This window comes from Labeo rohita, chromosome 22 (assembly GCF_022985175.1).
Source record: "Labeo rohita strain BAU-BD-2019 chromosome 22, IGBB_LRoh.1.0, whole genome shotgun sequence".
In the NCBI taxonomy this organism is placed as follows: domain Eukaryota; kingdom Metazoa; phylum Chordata; class Actinopteri; order Cypriniformes; family Cyprinidae; genus Labeo; species Labeo rohita.
The window spans coordinates 30,592,458-30,612,109 of NC_066890.1; the positions used below are offsets into that span (position 1 = coordinate 30,592,458).

General features: G+C 39.2%; 1 protein-coding gene and 1 long non-coding RNA gene across 3 annotated transcripts in view; one reads left to right on the forward strand and one right to left on the reverse strand.

Annotated features, from left to right (window-relative positions):
* The window catches only part of hcn2b (hyperpolarization activated cyclic nucleotide-gated potassium channel 2b), a 33,503-nt gene that overhangs the window by 11,090 nt on the left and 2,761 nt on the right, over nucleotides 1-19,652 (reverse strand). The window contains exons 2-4 of one of the 2 annotated variants that reach the window (XM_051094070.1): nucleotides 17,163-17,586; nucleotides 12,416-12,577; nucleotides 7,163-7,381 (exon numbers count right to left, since the gene is read on the reverse strand). In XM_051094070.1, the coding sequence (XP_050950027.1) occupies nucleotides 7,163-7,381; nucleotides 12,416-12,577; nucleotides 17,163-17,586 (805 nt within the window). The remainder of the gene's footprint in view (nucleotides 1-7,162; nucleotides 7,382-12,415; nucleotides 12,578-17,162; nucleotides 17,587-19,652) is intronic. The other variant, XM_051094071.1, reaches the window with a different exon arrangement.
* LOC127153129 (uncharacterized) lies at nucleotides 1,402-19,524 on the forward strand. The gene is made up of 3 exons (XR_007825195.1): nucleotides 1,402-1,699; nucleotides 17,118-17,610; nucleotides 19,129-19,524. It is a non-coding gene; the product is annotated as an uncharacterized LOC127153129 (long non-coding RNA).

Below are 19,652 nucleotides of genomic sequence, written 5' to 3' on the forward strand. Positions count from 1 at the left end.
TATATCTTGAACTGACTTAAAAAAAAAAAAACATTGTTAAAAAAACATTATTTTTATGTGCTGCCAAAAGGAAGAGGCACATTACGCTTATTCTCTAAGCTTTGTTCCTATTTTTCCCAGTATTCTCCGTTTTTTTTTTTTTACATTTTTAAAAACTTGTCACCTGTGATATAGATGGATGGATACATAGATGGATAGATATGTGATAGACGGATATGCGATAGATACTAGATAGATAGATATGTGATTAGATAGATATGTGATTGATAGATGAATACTAGATAGACAGATAGATAGATAGATAGATAGACAGATAGATAAATAGATACTAGATAGATATGTGATTAGATAGATGAATACTAGATAGATAGATAGATAGATATGTGATTAGATGAATACTAGATAGATAGATAGATAGATAGATAGATAGATAGATAGATAGATAGATAGATAGATAGATAGATATGTGATTAGATACATGAATACTAGATAGATAGATATGTGATTAGATAGATAGATAGATAGATAGATATGTGACTAGATAGATAGATATGTGATTAGATAGATGAATACTAGATAGATAGATAGATACTAGATAGATAGATATGTGATCAGATAGATAGATGAATACTAGATAGATAGATATGTGATTAGATAGATAGATGAATACTAGATAGATAGGTAGATAGATAGATAGATATATAGATAGATAGATAGATAGATAGATAGATAGATATATGATTAGATAGATGGATAGATAGATATGTGACTAGATAGATATGTGATTAGATAGATGAATACTAGATAGATAGATAGATAGATAGATACTAGATAGATATGTGATTAGATAGATAGATAGATAGATAGATAGATATGTGACTAGATAGGTAGATACGTAGATAGATATGCGATTAGATAGAGAGGTAGATAGATATGCGATTAGATATATAGATAGACAGATAGATAGACATGCAATACATGCATATGCGATAGACTGATTGATAGATAGATAGATAGATTGATTGATTGATTGATTGATAGATAGATAGATAGATTTTAAGTGTTGTGAAGTGAAGCTAAGGTTATTTTGATATCTTGTCACTGAAGCAGTCAAGATCTCACATTCCATCAAACACTTATTACCAAGGAGGGAGGCTATTTACAGTGTAGGGGTGTGCTAAATTTGAACCTTATTTCTAAAGCAGTGTTAAAGGTGAGACAGTCTTCTGTGGCCTCTCAGACCTCATATTCCAACATAACTCGACTATAGTGGGTCATGTGCACACCAGGATAATGACGTGGGGGAAGGGTGACGCTCCTTAGTGACCTCCCAGCTGGATGGATGGTGTTGGTAGGAAAAGGCATGTGGATAATGACTGTCGGAATGTGCGCGGTGACATATGCTCAACTTGACAAGCCTTGGGTCGATCCTCGAGCTACTAACAGGGTGCAGTCTGTTGCACTTGTTAGTGACAGGTGCAGTCTGTTTTACAAGTCATTGTGCGGAAGTATTTTCGCTAATTATTGGTGTTTGCTAAAAAAAGAATCACAGTTGCTATTGCTCATATTCATAGATTGTGACACTTTAAATGTTTTTGGACTCCATTGACTTTCAATTTATGGACAGTAACAGTTCTTCAAAGTATCTTTTGTGTTCCACAGAAGAAAGAACATCTTATAGATTTGGAACAACATGAGGGTGAGTAAATGATAAAAATATGCATTTGTGAGTGAACTATACTATAAAAAGTATTGAACTTCCTGCATGTATGCTAAAAACCGCAGCAGTGCCTCAGCAAATAAACATTTTCTTCTCAATATGTAAACAACCATTGTAGCCAATAGAACCAAGAACCAAGTGTAGCAATAGATCTCCATGAAGTTGTCATGACATTTACAGCATATTCTTCATCAGATCTGACAAGATATTGCACAAAAATGCTCTGTTTTTCATTCTTGAATGATCTGGTTAGACAACAATGAGCATATTCTGTAGATAGCATTGATACAAGCACCAAATGAGATGGATGGCGTCACTAATCCTCGAGAACATAGCTGAAGGTTTAAAATGCTTACAATTCCTGTCACAGATAGACACATATACAACAGACGTGGCGTGTGCGTTAGCATGCACACTGTTACTCATCATCCCTTTGGCAGTGGGTGGGGAATCATGGGAAGTGCAGTGACTGACTTTAATTAGCTCAGAGTGGAAATCCCTATCATGAATCCATTTCGTGAAAACCTTTTGTTTCGGTAATCCAGCCCAAATCCTAATCTAATTCAATCTTAATTAATTGCGACTGGATAAGGGATTTATACAGTCGCACACAACCGAAAGACACAACCAGGGGGGTCCCAGCATGCCGTTTTCGCTTTCCACTATGCATTTCTTTCTGCATGTAGTAGTAGCATAACGCTAACTGCAACAGGCAAATAACTGGAAATAAGACACTTCTGTAATGAGCCTAATTTACATACAAAGGAGGCTTGTTGGCACTGAAAACATGAATTAATTTAAATTCTTAGAGTTTACAATCCAATAGTTGTGTAAATCTACAGTAATTTCCTCCAGAATTGGTCTAACATTGACAAAACCATGATTAAACACTCAATATCATGAGAAAGTATCACAAACGCATGTGTTTACTTGCACACCAACATTTAGCAACCTCCAAATAACAGTGCCCGCTTGTCTCGTCAAGCTCGACAAACTCTGTAATTTACGCTTTGTCCCTTTCGATCAAGAAAGTCTATTTTCTCCTCTCTTTGGTTCATTCAATCAGCCTTGATGTAAGACAAGGTGTTAAGCTAAAATGTGAAGACAATTACTTGGACCTTGTTGCAATCATTGTTTGGGTCTCCTAATATGTACAGCCAAGTCCGTATAATAATACTGAAAACAGGAAAGTTTTAATTGCACCAAGTTGTCTGTTTATACTCGGATACTCAGCTTCTTTTCTTCCCTCTTGGACTTCCTGTGACTCAGCTTCCCTGGGCTGTCAGTCTGGATCAAGTGTGCCGCACATATCCTAAAAAGTGAAGCCAAAGCATTTTGATCGCCCCCAGGTGGCTGGTCCCAGTATAGGTCATAAACCCCACCTTCTTCATGTAGTAGGACATGAGACAAACTAAATGATTAAATTACACTTCAAATAATTTTTTTTCCAAAGATACTTTCCATCATTTTAGGTAGTTCTTTTCATGCTGATGTATGTTCAAGGGTTCGATTTTCTAACAAGTTTGCTTTAAGTTGCTATAAAAACGGAGGGTGATCTTTATTTGACTTTACTAATAACAGGACAGTGTAGAAGAGACATGGAGTATAGTGGTACAGAGAGAGAGGCCAAGATCAGGAAAATTCCTCGATCTGGGATTCGAACTCGGGATGCCTGTAGGGCAATGCCGCTATGCATCGACGCACTTTCTACAAGGCTATCGGTGCCGACATGACTGTAATCTTGCGATTGGAGTTTGAGCGGGACTTTGATACCGCAGCTCCATCTCATGACTAATACTGTGCAGACTCGGGGCAGTTGTGGCCTAATGGTTCTGCACAGACTCTGGCTCCAAATGATGCAAGATACTGAGTTTTGGCTTTGGAAGGAAGTGGAGGTGCATCGTCCATCTTTTTTTTTAAATCTATGGCAGAGGTAGGTCCTGGAGTGCTGTTGTCCTGCAGAGTTTAGCTCCAACCCTAATTAAATGCACCTGAACAAGTTAATCAAGGTCTTCACAATTACTAGGGCTACTAGGGTTGGAGCTAAACTCTGTAGGACATTGGCACTCCAGGCCCGACATTGCTTATCCCTGGTCTATGGTCTACATTGAAGAATAAATGAAGGAAACAAGAATGAAAGGTTGAATAGTTGAAAGCTATGTGGCTGTAACAAAACAGAGCTGGCATTAGCTTAGCACCAGTACAGCTACACCTCTGGTGACCTACACTAAAACCCCTGGACAGGTAGGTGATCAGATAAACCTGTGTAAGCCTCCTAACAGAAGTCATCAAAAAAGTGACGTAATGTTGTGTAATATAGTAGACATAATCAACATTGTCCTTCCAATATGGCTGAATTAACAGGTATCACAATCTTTTCAGAGACAGTTGAACTAAAAAAAAAAATACTTCCATAGCTCACTTACTGTTGCTTGCAGTGTGCAAGCAAAAAATATACAACGGACTCACTTTTAACCCAAGCTAACTTATGAATCGCACAGCTCCAGTAAGCACGTGGAAACTATTAATTATGAACTGTATGTTAGCGCACGTGCTAACTACATGAAATCCTGTCAGTCCACAGTTTTGTTTTGTTTTTTTTTCCTCAACGGGGCAGGCAGTTTATCTTCTGTCAGTGACATAAAGGGATGATATATTTCCCATGACCATCTGCCAAAGCATCAAGGTCATCATGGTCACAGAGGAGGGGGATGAAAGCTTGTGAACCGTATATCAAGCTTTCATTCCATATGGACATCAGCGGATACGCTTATACCATAGGTATCCAACGCTAACTAGGATTATGATGGTTTACCGTTAGGTAATAACCAACGTGATGCGAGACCTCTATAACCCTGTAGGCCACAACAAAGATCAGAACCACTTACAACAGTAAGGTTTCTGTATGCTCTCGTCAAATAGACGAAAACTTTTTTACATGATGTTACTAACATCAATATATTTTCTTGTGTACAGATCAACCCTGTGATCAATATTCTAACATACTGATCTAAGCAGAGACCGCGGCGCGTAATGTTCGATTGATACAGCTCAATCTGTACATCTCAGCAGGCCTGTATGTAGAACCATAATTCCCTGGGGTGCAGTAATGTCGAGAGTTGACAGAAACTGATCTGAGACTTGTGTTGTTCAACGCCATGTGAGCGTGTTAGGGGCTGGACCTAAACAGGTGCTTGAAAGTCAATGTTAAGCAATGTAATGCATGTTACGTAATGGCTAATGTCCCGTTCATCTGTCGTTGTCTGGCAATCCATTGGTTTCCACATAGCAGGGGAGATGGACATGTGATGGGACGACGGGGGATCTACACAGGGACATTGTGTTGTTTGTTCACCAGGTTGCAAAGGCGTGAGAAATGTTTTTGTCTGTAAAGAAGGGATTCTCATCTATGCTCAAAAATCTGTTAGCCAAACTTCTGTTGAAACTTTGTTTCCTATACTTTTTGCAATAGCTTCTTTGTGTAAATATATTTATGCAAACACTCAAGGACCACCATCACAGCAATCCACTTGATCCCCTTCATCTCAAATATACTCAAAACTTTTTAATGTGCAGTTTGGCACAAAGGAACATCATTACGTGTTTATTTTAGATCATGAGGGCAAAAACAACCTCCTATGGGCCCTTTATCTCATGCAGAGAATGGCTTTTGTTGGTATCTTTAGCACGTTCTACTCCCCTGCTGCCGTAGTGGCTCTGTTATCTGACTGCAAGCAGCTCTGTTGCTAGTGATTAATGAAGAGGAAAGTCTGCCGCCTGAGGCGAGATTTGATGAGCTCCACCGAAAGTCCCTTTGGGATTCTCTACATTACATCATGCCTTCAAATGTTGTCATAATATATGTAAGTTTAGAATAGAATTAAAGCTAAAGCTTATATTAAAACACTACTTTCCATCCCAGCTCGATGTGCTGAAACAACTAAAAGTAAGCCGTTTGTAGGTGGACTTTCCAAAGTTGGGAAACTTTTAAGCTCAACCAATGGCATGAGTGAACTTTTAGAAAACAAAGGAAGACATGGGATGTGTCAGAAAGAGTGGTTGGATGGATTGAGATGGTCTGTTTCAGAAGTTTTTACCCTCCTCCAGGATACCCACTCTTTTGTAGCAGGGGTGCTCAAACTTGGTCCTGGAGGGCCTGTGTCCTGCAGAGTTTAGCTCCAACCCCACTTAGACACACCTGAACTAGCTAATCAAGCTCTTACTAGGCATACTAAAAACTTCCTGGCAGGTGTGGAGGTAAGCTGGATCTAAACTCAACATGACACTGGCCCTCAAGGACCGAGTTTGGGCACCTCTGTTCTATAGAGTGTTGCCCCAACACTCACTAATCAAACACACCTGAACCAGTTAATCCAGCTCTTTAGGATTGCTTGAAAATCACAGGAAGGTTGGAAGTAAACTTTGCAGGACAGTGGGTTTTCCAGGAAAATGGTTAAATGGCCTCTGATCTATCTGAAACTGTCAGTTCTGTCCATCTACCTCAGGGTTCCTCAGATCATGCCCTGGAGGGTCAAGAGTTTAGCTCCAGCCCTAATCAAACATACCTGAGCAAGCTCATTAAGCCCTTCAGGATCCCTAGAAAATGATTGCTAAGTGAGTTTGACCCAGGGTGCCCAAACTCAGTCCGACGTCCTGCAGAGTTTAGCTCCAACTTGCCTCAACACACCTGCATGGAACTTGCCTGTTGAGAGCTTGATTAGCTGGTTCAGGTGTGTCTAATTGTAGTTGGAGCTAATCTCTGCAGGACACCAGCCCTCCAGGACTGTGTTTGGGCACCCCCAAGCTAAACTCTGCAGGGCATTGTCCCTCCAGGACCAGATTTGAGGAACCCTGATATAACTGCTGTACCTCCTTTCCTGAAGAAGAAATCTACACCCTTTTATCTGACTTTATGCCACTGTCAGATATGTAATGTAAGAACATGCACACCTTTTTTTACTCAGGTGGGTTTCAAATTTCTTTGAAATACAGTCTCCCAAGCATTCTTTTCTTTTAAAGCACATGGCAATAACAAAATTATTATCTATTTTCAGGAAAAAGGAGGTTTCAGAAAGCATCTACTCAGTGCAAAAAAGTGCAGAGTTAAGAAGTTTGTGACCAAATTGCTTTTGACGACAAGACATGGGTTGCAGGCTAGAGTTGCAGGTGTAAACAAGCACCAGATGCCGTGATTAGGAATCAAAGAAGACCGAATTACAGCAGTGGGAGGGACTGACAACTGATCAGATGAGAGGGAGACCAGATTGCGGAGAATACCCAGAATCCTCAGCCGTAGGGATAGTTGGCCTGAGCAGTTTCATCCTCTCAAACAGACGATAGGTACCGACTTTGATCTGGCAAGATCAAACAAACGGTGACACATAAGAAGGTCATCTGCAGGTGTTTCAGTGAGTGTGTGTGTGTTTAGAGCGTAGTACCCACCTTCTCCTGGTACTGGCGCCGGGAAGAGTCCAGCGACTGTATGAGGGCGGTGGCGTGGCCAATGAACATGGCGTAGCAGGTGGCTCCCACAATCATACTCAGCATGGTCAACCAGATATCAGACATGCTCTCAGGAGCCTGGCGTCCGTACCCGATACACAGCATATGGCTCATGGCCTTGAACAGGGCGAAGGAGTACAGCTCACTCCAGGAGTCGTTCTGCAAATTGGGATGTGAGAAATTGATAAACAGAAAGAGAAAGAGAGATTACTTCATCAGCACTAGATGCATGACCTCCTCTAGATGCTAATCCTCAAGTCAAAATCTTGGCTCAGGAGGGGGTATACCTCTACAAACCCCTATCAAAGGCATCTTGCCAAGTACTTTGGATAGCTACGTGCACTTTAGACCTGCGATAGATTCATTATTCCATCACTCTGGCAGTTAATGGGACCGCACTGTTTATTGTTCAGCCGGGCTCTTGTTATAATGTCTTTGCAAGTATCTGCATAAGACCTCAGCTGCTACGCTAAGGTGCCTCGTCTCTCTTCATAAGCGAGTGATTTTTAAGGATTGACCTGATGGGGGCCCTGTGAATGTGGTTAACCTGATTTGCATTCACTTCGAGACAAGGCTATGAAAATCCTGGCTCAAAGTCAAGGAGGCCACGGGTGACTTCGAATGATGAAGCGGGGAAAGAGTTGGAGGTGAAAATGGAAAACGAGGGTGATGGGTAATCAGTGGAATTACTTTGTGGAGATGAGTCGAGAGGTGGCTTACTAGGGTTGGGATGGAGAAAGCCTCTGTCAAGGCCAGGACGCACCTGGCTCCTATCACCAACTGGCAGGTTGGGCGCAAAGACAGGGTACAGTGCACATGGAGTGCAAGTGTCATGAAGAAATAAGGAATATAAATGTGTTCACAGACTCAACTACACAGTCCTGAGGCACAAAAGAAATGCTGCTGCAATCCCAACAATCCTGTCAAGTGCAGATGCAAACAAGGCAGAGAAGACATCGTTTAGAGTCTAACCCTTTATTTGAGTAACTGCGAGGCTTGGCTGTGTAGAAAGCATGCAGTGTGGGCAGTGTGTCAGAGAGATTTGTTTGCGTAGTTCATGTCTGCTTTCCATCTTCTTTACATGTCTGCCTTCCAAGGCTTCCAGGAATACCCTAAACAACCATTTTCATTTGGGTTAACTGAAACATCTCCATAAGCACGCAGATAAACAATTAAACATCGAATTAACACAAACTGCTTAAATTCACAGGACCACAAAACCAGTCATAAGGGTCCATTTTTGGAAATTGAGATGTTTACATCATCTGAAAGCTGAATAAATAAACTTTCCATTGATGCATGGTTTGTTAGGATGAGACAATATTTGGCTGAGATACAACTATTTGCAAAAAAAATCAACTATTGAGAAAATCGCCTACAACTTGTCCAAATGAAGTTCTTAGCAATGCATATTACTAATCAAAAATTAAGTTTTGATGTGTTTACGGTAGAAAATTTACAAAATATCTTCATGGAAGATTGCTACAAATATACTTGTGCTACTTATGAGTGGTTTTGTGGTCCAGGGTTACATATATTCTTAAATGGATCGGAGCTTCCACTACAAGAGTGATTTCTGTTTTTTTATTGCTACATGAACACCAACAAGCTGTAATCACAAAGAGTCACTTGGCAGTGCCAAGTTCTCAGAGAGGAGTATGCAAATTAATGCAATGAAAGCTATCGCATAGCCTTAAAACATTCGCCATTCAACACCCCGACATGTGCTCTACATTCTGTGGATAAACAGGCATTCACAAATGATTCCTTTTCTCTGCATTTATGGGTGAAAAATAGAGGAAATGTTTAATGCTGCATAAGCAGTTTTAGCAGACATGCATTGTAGCGCTGCTAGCATGATTTGGAATTAGCTAAATGAAAGATTATAGCTGGTTGAGCAATTGTGTTTTGGTTATATTTGCCTAACTAGGCCCTTAGCGCATGTTTAACCTAGTGTTACTCACCCCCACTGGCACTGAGATGACTAAGTTGATTTAGCCAAGCTCGACTGGCACAGTAGACTGTCATTAGAGTGGGGCTTTATTTCTTTGAGAAGTATGAACATAGGATAGATGTCAAGTATTATTACGTTGAGGGAAGCTTGACCTTAAAAAGGTTTTCTTTTGACATTGCTTATTTCATATTTCTATGTATAAGATACATAATGCTAAAAATGGCCGTTGTAAGAACTTCACAGGACATTACCTAGTTGGTCACCAAGGATTTGACCAAGGATTTTGGTAAGGGTTCTTCACTGTGAATATATAAATGAAGATAGGCCATGTTAAGTCTATATGCATGTGCCTGTGCACATCTGGAGGATGCTTATCTGAACTTAGAATGGCTCTTCAAGCTTTCAGAGCTCTTGAGCAAGACACGTGAGCATGTACCTGTGAATCACACGTGCTTTATTTGGGATTCAAACTGTGCACGGACGGATTTGACAACGCTAGGTCATGGATCACAGGGCACAGCTGGATCAAAAGGGATCAAAGGGTTTATTTCAGTGCATTGATCTATCAGAGGCGGGAAACAGCGGCAGGTGAATTGCAGCTGAACCATCTGTAACGCATTTATGTTAAGTCAAAATGGAATTTTAATTCGATGTGTGATATTGATGAGTCTAGGTTTACATTAATGACCTCAGATGATGTTTTCCCCAACCACTAAGATTATATAGAGTCTTACCCTGGATATCTGCAAACAGGAAGGAGGCAAATAGTATTGTTTTGGATTGGAACATCATCAGTCTTCTTTCAGTATCCTGAATGATAATGCCTACTTAAGATTTATTGTGTTCTAACAAATGAAGGAAGCTTTGTAAATTGTCTAGTGTTTTATAGCACCTCTGCTGAAGCTTAACAACACCTCAGCAAATGTGACTCACAGGCTTCATTACCGCACAAAGAAGGGCCTGTTGAGAGACCAGGCGGACACTTGAAATAATGAGACAGATCGTTTAACGCTGCGTCTTTCATTTCAAGCAATCTGCCTTTCGAAAGCTGCTGACCTTGATTGCTAAGCATTCGCAGCGACTAGAATGACTGCACTCAAAAACTATTGTTGTAACAGAAGCCAATGAGAAACCTGTCCCCATGTCACATGATCTCTTACAAGTGACAGCATATAGTGTATATAAATATATAAAACTGAGGTAAGTTTGCAACACCATGCAGAATCTGTAAAATGTTAATTATTTTACCAAAATAAGAAGGATAATAATAGCTGAATTTATAAAAATGACAATGTTCAAATGTTTACATACACTTGATTCTTAATACTGTGTTGTTACATGAATTATCCACAGCTGTGTTTTTTTTTTTTTGTTTGTTTGTTTGTTTAGTGATAGTTGTTCATGAGTCTCTTGTTCGTCCTTTTCACACTGAGGACAACTAAGGGACTTATATGCAACTTTAAGAGAAGGTTCAAATGCCCACTGATGTTCCAGAAGGAGAAACAATGCATTTAGAACCGGGGGTTGAAAACTTTTGAAAATTAGAGATCAGGGTAAGTTTAACATATTTTGTCTTCTGGGAAACATGGAAGCATCTTCTGTAGCTTCTGACTACTAAATGAAATTAAAAAAGAAAAAAAATGTACACCTCTTAATTCGTTTCAAAGGTTTACACCCCTGGTGGTCCCTCTTAATGCATTGTTTTATCTTCTGGAGCATCAGTGAGTGTTAGAACCATCTGTAATAGTTGCATATGAGTCCCTCAGTTGTCCTCAGTGTGAAAAGAAGGATCTCAAAATCATACAGTCATTGTTGGAAAGAGTTCAAATACACAAAAATTCTGAAAAAACAAAAAATTTGTGGGACCTGAAGGATTTTTCTAAAGAACAGCAGGCAGTTTAACTGTTCAGGACAAACAAGGGACTCATGAACAACCAGCACTGGATAAAAAAACACAGGTGTGGTTCATTCACGTAACAACACCATATTAAAAATCAAGTGTATGTAAACTTTTGAACAGGGTCATTTTTATAAATTATTTTCTCATGGGCTATATGTAAACATCTCTTATGTGAAATATCTTATTTAGGTCAGTACTAAAAAAATACGCATTTTGTATGATCGCTCTTATTTTTTGGCAAAATAATTGACATTTTGCAGATTCTGCAAGGTGTATGTAACTTTTGACCTCAACTGTAAAGGACAAACAGGCAGGGAAACCCTAAATAATCTGTACTTCAGAGTTCAGCCTCAGAAGTTTATCTTTTTTTCCAGTGGTAAATTTAGTTTGATAAAAAGTGTTACATTTTATATACCAAACTGGTATATACTGGCCGATAATTCACAAACTCTCGCCAATGGTTTACACCATAAAACAAAATGAAGTTCCAAATGTAGGTTCGGGAGGAGCCTTATCATTCAGTCCTGTCAATCATCATTATGAGCCTAGTACCGTCCCAGTGACAATTCTTCCCATCTCCTCTTCTATTTCTGTTATGCTCCCTCTGTGTAGTACCGCAATGGGGGGGTTGATCTCTGAGCTCAAGCCAAGCCTCGGTTTCAAACCTCAGTTAAGGACTGCAAGCCAAGTTCATTTACCATTAACCATCAGGACAAGTTGGGCAGGCGAACTCGTGAAACAAGCCAGCCTTTGGTTGTCGGAGTGGCCTTCTGCCCACATGTGAATCCCCAGATAACCCAAGTACTCGCAACTGAAGTTGCTGGACACTGCACACACTTTACCGAGCAAGAGTTCATGATCACTTACTGTATACATCAGTGTAGCAAATGTCCAAACAGTGTCTTGTCTTCAGACTAGACTAAACAGCAGGGAGAACTTCTAGAACAGATGGATGATGGTGAGAAGTGAGGGAGGGGTGACTCAAAGTGCCTGGCAGATTTGGGAAAGTGAGAAGAGCAGGTGATGGAGTCGGCTCCCCAATGTGCCCATGTGATTAACATTGTCAAACACTGATGACATCATTGGAAGTTTTGGCTTTGTTATTTGCTTATTGTGTGGAATTGCTCGAGCATGATTCGAGGACTCGGAGTGACCTTCTACAGAGTCAGTTGCTGAGTCTCAGATTCTCTTCCTGGACTCAGCAAATGGCTCATTCCTATTTGTGTGCAACTGTAGATAATGACACCTAAACTTCGGGCTACTGAGAACTTGCTATTTGAGAGAGTTTATGAACACTTGGAGTGATAGAAACCAAGGTAAGTTGGAAGGTAAAACTTACCACCATCTTGTTAAGAGACACCCAACAGTCCGAAGGGAAGTCCTGCAACATGGGCACCAAGAATTGCAGACAGCCATCCCAGTGGCACAGAAGCAGCATCATGCCAATCAGATTGAAGATGCGCATCACCGCACTGGCCAGGTCATAGGTCATGTGAAAGATCTGTCAGTCAAGATAAAAGAAGCATTACATTCGAGTGTCAGAAGGGGAGAGCTCTCAAGGACAAACCGGAACATATTCAATTATCAGGACTCTGAAACCGAGACACGGGGTAATCCGTCTACACATATTGAAGGACGAACTATTCATTTTTGGAGGGATTCTCTTAACAAGCTACTGTTTCAAAACCCATTTGACCTGAAGATTATTTTTGACCTCTAGATTTGTGAATGCGAGCGCACGTATGGCATTGAGACCAAAGCTTTATGTAATGAGTACAGTTCATCCTCCAAACTTCATCCCGTCAGATTAGATTCAATACAGAACATGTCTGTGAATGATGAAAGCAATGTGCCAAGCTGATACCATGTTCTTTCAGGCAGGACTAAGAAAAACTGGATAGCGGAGAATGTGTCTTTCTTGGAGACAGCCGTGTGTGCAGTTTGTTTGTGGTTACAAAGTGGAGAGGACAGCTATTGGAGAGCGATCTGGAGCCAGTCCAGGATAATGCCTTGTGTGGTTGTGCGAGACAGTGTCAACACTTTCTTCCCATACCAGAAACAACTCTTGTCACACCTGAGAAAAGCCAAGAGCTCCAAATAGCAACTAGGCCAGAATCAGCGATAGAAGAAGACAAGCAGAGACACTACCCTGGCTTGTGTTGTAAAAGTTCTTAGCCGGTGTGGGTTGTTTTATCGAGCTTGAGAAGCAGCGGCACATGGAACGGGATCTGAGACAATGCAAAACATAAAACTGGCTGGAAACTAATATATGAAGAGAAGTATCATGCCTGCACCTTTTAAATGGTCGGTAGTTGAGGCTGTTTGTTTAGTTGCTGTGCAATTCTTGAAAGCCTCTTTAATCAGGGTCACTGGTCTCAAAGCAATGTGGAAGCACTTATGGGTCTCATTTCGCCGCCGTTTGAACTTGTTGAAATTAATGATCCATAGCAAATAGCAATACTCTCTTGTCCTCTGGCATGCGTAATCACCTGGTGTGAAGGGACTGTCAAACATCAGCAGACCAATGTCATCATGAAAACACTGGCTTGTGTAATCCTGTTTGCTTGTGATTTTAAAGTAGTTTTTCATTATTTTTATGCATACCATAGTGTGGTTGGTGGTCTAAAACAATTTTCAAGTAAATTCTTATTAGTTTCCAGTCTGCAGAATTTCAACTGACTAAATTTCTTTCAGGAATTTTATTCAGTGCCTGACTGCAAATATCATTTTTCGGGCCAGTTTTACTAATAGCTTGCGCCAGCGCAAACCATCTTTTGGCGTTAAAATAGTACTGTCAGGTTTAACTAAAGACATGCAGTGATGAATTAGCACTGAAAAGGTGTGGACACAGTTATTTTTGTGCTTGACCTTATTGAATATGCATTTGTAGGAGTTTCCCTTTCAGGGAAATAAAAGATGACTTAAATAAAAGATGACTCGGAACCCTTAACTAGGAGTCATGCAATACCAAGCCTATCAAAACTTCTAGCAAATCTTCATTTTTTGGCCTCTTTTTGGTTCTTTTCAAGATACTGTGGCTTCTTTATTTCTTTATTCTTTATTTGTGGCTACACTAATTTGCACTGCGCTTGGTATATTGCGTGGTCGATATGTAAATGAGAAGTTGCGTCTGTGTTCTTTAATTTGCGCATTGTTAGTAAATCACTCCCCTCCCGTCAGCCCCGTTTTGAAATTGCTCGTGCTAATTTGCCCTGTGCAGTAAAAGTGGCCCTTTGAATTTGCTGTCTTAACCATTAAAAATCATCAGTTAATATATTTTCAAGCATGTTTCATATCACATTATACAACTAAAGCTATAAATGGCCAATCTAAACATTTTCATGCCTCTGTGTTTCAATTAGCCTGCAGTTAGCAAGTTTTAGCTTGATAGCTTAGCATTTACAGTATTTAACTAAATTATTTACACATTTTGAGTTTTTAGCTAAATTACAGTTGGCCTGATAGCTTAGCATCATGTTCACTATTTGCTTTTAAGCTTGTAAACTGTTTAGCCTTCTTTGTTTTTAATATGAAAGCTAACTATTAGCCTGATAGCTTAGCATTTTTTAACAACATTAAAAATCTTTATGTTCTTTGTGTATTTTAGCAAGATAACTACTGGCCGAATCCAAGATAGCACAAATATGTCTGCAATATGTCTGTTGAAGATCTCTTTAGCAAAGCATCTGCTGTGTACAGACATTTGACAGATGTCTGTAAGATGTCAGTTTTACCTACATGCTAAATCATAAACATCCTAAAGGCATCTAATAGACGTCTATTTGACACCTGATAGGAAATGTCCAATAGACGTATTGCAGATGAGCAAAAACCATAAAAAAATATGTCTTGCAGATGTAAATGCAGACATCAAATAGACATCTCTGTGATGTATGTGTGCTATCAGGGATAACTTAACAGCATTCACCAGTAGTTACACTATTCTATTGTAATCTTCCCTGATAGCACATGTACATCTCAGAGATATCTATTTTTTAGGGTGTTTGCTCATCTGCCGTCCATGAGACATTTCCAATCAGATGTCAAACTAGCACGTTCAACTCCCAGAAAGGTAGTAAGATACGTCGTGGTACTCTACCCAGATAGCACACATATGTCTGCAAGATGTCTGTTAAAGATCACTTGATCTGGAAAGCATCTGTTGTATACAAACATCTGACAGATAAGATGTCAGTTTTACATACATTCTGAATCATAAAGATCTTGAAGAGACGTCTAACTGACATCTGATAGGAAACGTCCTATAGACGTATTGCAGATGAGCAAACGTTCTAAAAAAAACGTCTTACAGATGGAAATGCAGACGTCAAGCAGACGTCTCTGTGATGTATGTGTGCTATCAGGGCAGTTAAGCACTGGCAGAGACTGACACAGAAAAGTTATTTTTGTTTTCTCATTGCACAAAAAGTATTCATAGCTTTTGACAGAACAAATTAAGGTTGAACCACTGATGTCACATGGACTATTTTAACAATGTCCTTACTACCTTTCTGGGCCTTGAATGTGGTAGTTGCATCGCTCTACGCAGGGTCAGAAAGCTCTTATGGGTTTGGAACGACATGAGGGTGAGTAATTAATGCCAATTTTCTGTGCATGTAAATATTTTGACCTACAAATGAGTTTCAGAACTTGGTCATATCATCCTGGAGGTCTAACTCGTGCTTTGTCCCTGCCTGAGTAATCAAGAGCTATAAGGGGGCCAAACAGTGTGGAGTGGATGTGGCACTGCTGTGCAAGGTTGATTCAGTAATTGAGGGCCATGCCTAGCTCACATTACCACTATGTAATCAGCAACATAATTGTCCCATTTAGTGGTGAAAAGAACACATAAAACTGAATCATCGGTCAGCTCAACCACAGGCAAATCGTCACATTGCTGTCACCCTAAACAGCTGGCGCTCTCTGTAATCATCTGAAATGTTCCCAACGCCGGCCGTCGTTTTAATGTTAATGCACTGAACTGTTTTTACAATTGTGGTCAGTTGCTGTTATTAACGTTTATGATGGTTAATTACTCCAGGCTACATTAATTAGCCCGTGCACCTAATTAGTCACCCACGACAAAACACCTAGAAGGCAGCATCGGAAATCAGTGAAAAGCACCATTGATCACATTCTGCCTCTCGCAATTACAAACAAGAAACGTGACGTCAATAGGTAAATAAAGATCCGGCCTATGTTTGGAATAGCATACTAACTAGCTAATCTGAATATAGCTGCGGTATATTGAGTTTTTACTGTGCACAGTATGCAAATTTTGTTTGCGTAGAATATTAGGATGACTAACAACAAAATCAGCAGGATTATAACAGCTTATGTTGAAGACTATCCCACAAGGCAACGTTCTTCAGTATATCATATTTTATGATATATGTGACTCTGGACCACGAAGCCAGTCATGAGGATCAAGATTTTAATAAATAAGCTTTCCATTAATGTATGGTTTATGATAGGACAACATTTGTCTGAGCTACTATTATTACAACTATTTGAAAATCTGGAATCTGGTTCAAAAAAATAAAAATATTGAGAAAATCGACTTTAAACTTGTTTGAATAAAGTTCTTATAAATGCATATTACTAATCAAATATTAACTTTTGATATATCTACAGTAGAAAATTTACAAAATATCTTAATGGAACATGAATTTTACTTTATATCCTAATGATTTTTGGCATAAAGGAAAAATCAACAATTTTGAGCCACACAATGTATTGTTTGCTATCGCTACTACAAATATTCCTGCGCTACTTACGACAGGTTTTGTGGTCCAGGGTCACATATAGGAGATTCAAGTCAATGACTTTAGCATTGCTGGTTACAAGAACATTCAACATAATATCAGTTGTGATTATCAACATATTTCTTGAATTATTTTACCACCTGGTACTCTGAAAAAGACAATTTGGCTTGGACCTAGTGGTTTGGAGTTATCAATTGTTGTTACCAATGTACCAATATTAGGTCAGCCACCATGAGGCAACCTACTCAACATTTTTTCTATTTTTTTGTGTTTCAGTTTCTTCCCTGACTTCAAGACAAACAGCAATGGCGTCCATCTTACCTCTTCCCATTGATGGATGTAACGAATCAGTCTGGACAGTCTGAGAAGTCGCAGTAAACTGAGGATCTTGGTGAAACGCACTATCCGCAACGCTCTGGCCGTCTTGTAAACTTCAGAGTCAATGCCTTTCTCAACGATGAGAAAGATATAATCCACCGGGATGGATGAGACAAAGTCCACCACAAACCACGTCTTCAGGTATTTCATCTTGATCTTTTGAGGGTCCAGTATTATCTCAGTGTTGTCTTCGTAGACTATGCCCGTACGGAAATTCAGTACAAGGTCCATGAGGAAGAACGTGTCGGACACGACGTTGAAGATAATCCAAGGGGTGGTGGTTTCCTCCTTGAAGAAGGTGATGCCCACAGGAATGATAATCAAGTTGCCCACCATAAACATTAGCATTGTGAAATCCCAGTAGAACCTGCGTGGAGAATAAAGGGAACAGGTATGTGAATTAAATTACTAAATACATTTACATGACATGCACAAAAATGCCACAGAGTTAGTTATTTTTACAGATCACACTTTCACACACATTCAGTGTCTCAAACTAAATGTCTGGTATGACATATATTAACATTTAAGAGCATTGTAATTTAATCACAGTCTTAGAGAGAGTTGTGTGAATGATTTTAATCTTAAAAAGATATTTTCTGTGAACTTTGTCAATTATTTGTTGCCGTAACGTTGTATTTTTTACGTTTTTGGTACAAAAGGCACACCCTTATAATAAAAAAATGAGATTCAGCCTTCATGCGTTCGGTGAGACAGGGATACACCCTATAAATAACCCTAGCCTCGACAAACACGCTGCACGCACACGAGGAGAGAGACGATATGGGCGTAATAAAACAGCGTTCGTTTGAAATAGTGCTTTTTGGTTGAAATCAATATTGTACCAATAAATAACAGTTACTTCAAGGTCATCACAAGGACGTTGAGAAACAGATACAGGGGACAAAACAGGATGACGGCTTATTTTTGAGATCTTAAAAAGGTGAATTAAGGTTAAAATGGGAATTCCAGATTGAAGTAGCTTCTCTTAAGGCGAATCAGGGATTTATTGATTATTTATGGGGATGTGACTGCTGAGATATCTGTGGTACTGAAAGCAAAAACTTCTGAAGCGATCATAACTGGGGTTTCTCAAGCAAACAATGCAGCTGTAGCTTTTGTGTTCTAATAATAAAATATGGGCTCCGTCACTTAAAGCTCTCTCGCGTTTAAATGCACTGCTCAGTTTGTCTTCTCTCTGAAAATAATAACAGATCACCGGCCTGCACCGCAATGTGTGATTATAAATAAATACGAAAACTAGTTTGAACAAATCTATATTTTACTAATATATTTTCTTTTTCATGCATGCACTGAAAAAAAAAAATTACACAAAACATGCATGAATGCACATATAAGCATGGATGAAGCAATGCAACCTCATAATGATGATGCTGACTGAACATTTTATTGTTTATATTTATTTGTTGTTTTATTCTTTTATGACTGAGACTGTTATTCCCATTTCATAATGAATGGCTATTACATAAGTTATTGAGTTGTTTCCTGTTGAATATTACCACTTTGAGTTAATTTTCTTCTGAGACTGACCAAATTATGATGAAAAATATTGGTCAAACCAATTATGGGCTTGTCTTTTATTAAAAGTGCATTAAATTGACGTAACAGTCTTGTATATCAGCCTTTATTGGAGGTCACTTAATATAAAATTAACCTGTTTGTCAGTGTATTTGAGGAACACCCTCTTGGCTCCGTGTCCTGGGAGATCATTAAGCACAGACCACAGAGGAGACTATATAATTCAAAGTACTTGCTGGGAGAACAACAAACAAACCACTGAGCTATAGTAATAAACAAGCACTCCACTTTTGAATCACAGCTGAAACATCTTTGGTAAAGCTCCACATGAAAGTTTTATTCCCACTGTTTTTATTGCATTTGATTGCAGACTTCATCCTGAGAGGCTGAGGGGATCATTTCTGAACTTTGAAGTAAGTGTCCTGTCTGAATTTCCCTTTGCAGTTTATCCAGCTTTTGCGCAAAGGGATTTCCATAAATGTTCTGGTAAATTACACACACCTGGTGACGTGAAACGGCTTTAGTGAAGCTGTTGCTGTTGTACGTCGGCCATCAATGATTAATCTCAGTTTACTAACAATCAAATTAATGTGAGGTCCTAATCCTTATTACGAACTATAATTAGTATTGTGCATTGTGCGTGTTTAATATTCAGGCCTATGGGTTGTTGCGTTGAAAGAGCGCCTTTTGTTTCCCTCATCAGCATGTGTGTAAATAATGACACACACTAATGCCAACTGGTACTCTGTTGTTACAGGCGTTTTTATAAAACATCAAGAAAAATGTAATATGTTTTTATGGTTTTATTATTTTTTTTTTAATTATTATATTGATTTAAATTGTTTTTATTTTCATTATTTTATTGTATTTTATTTATTTAAATTAAAACTTGTA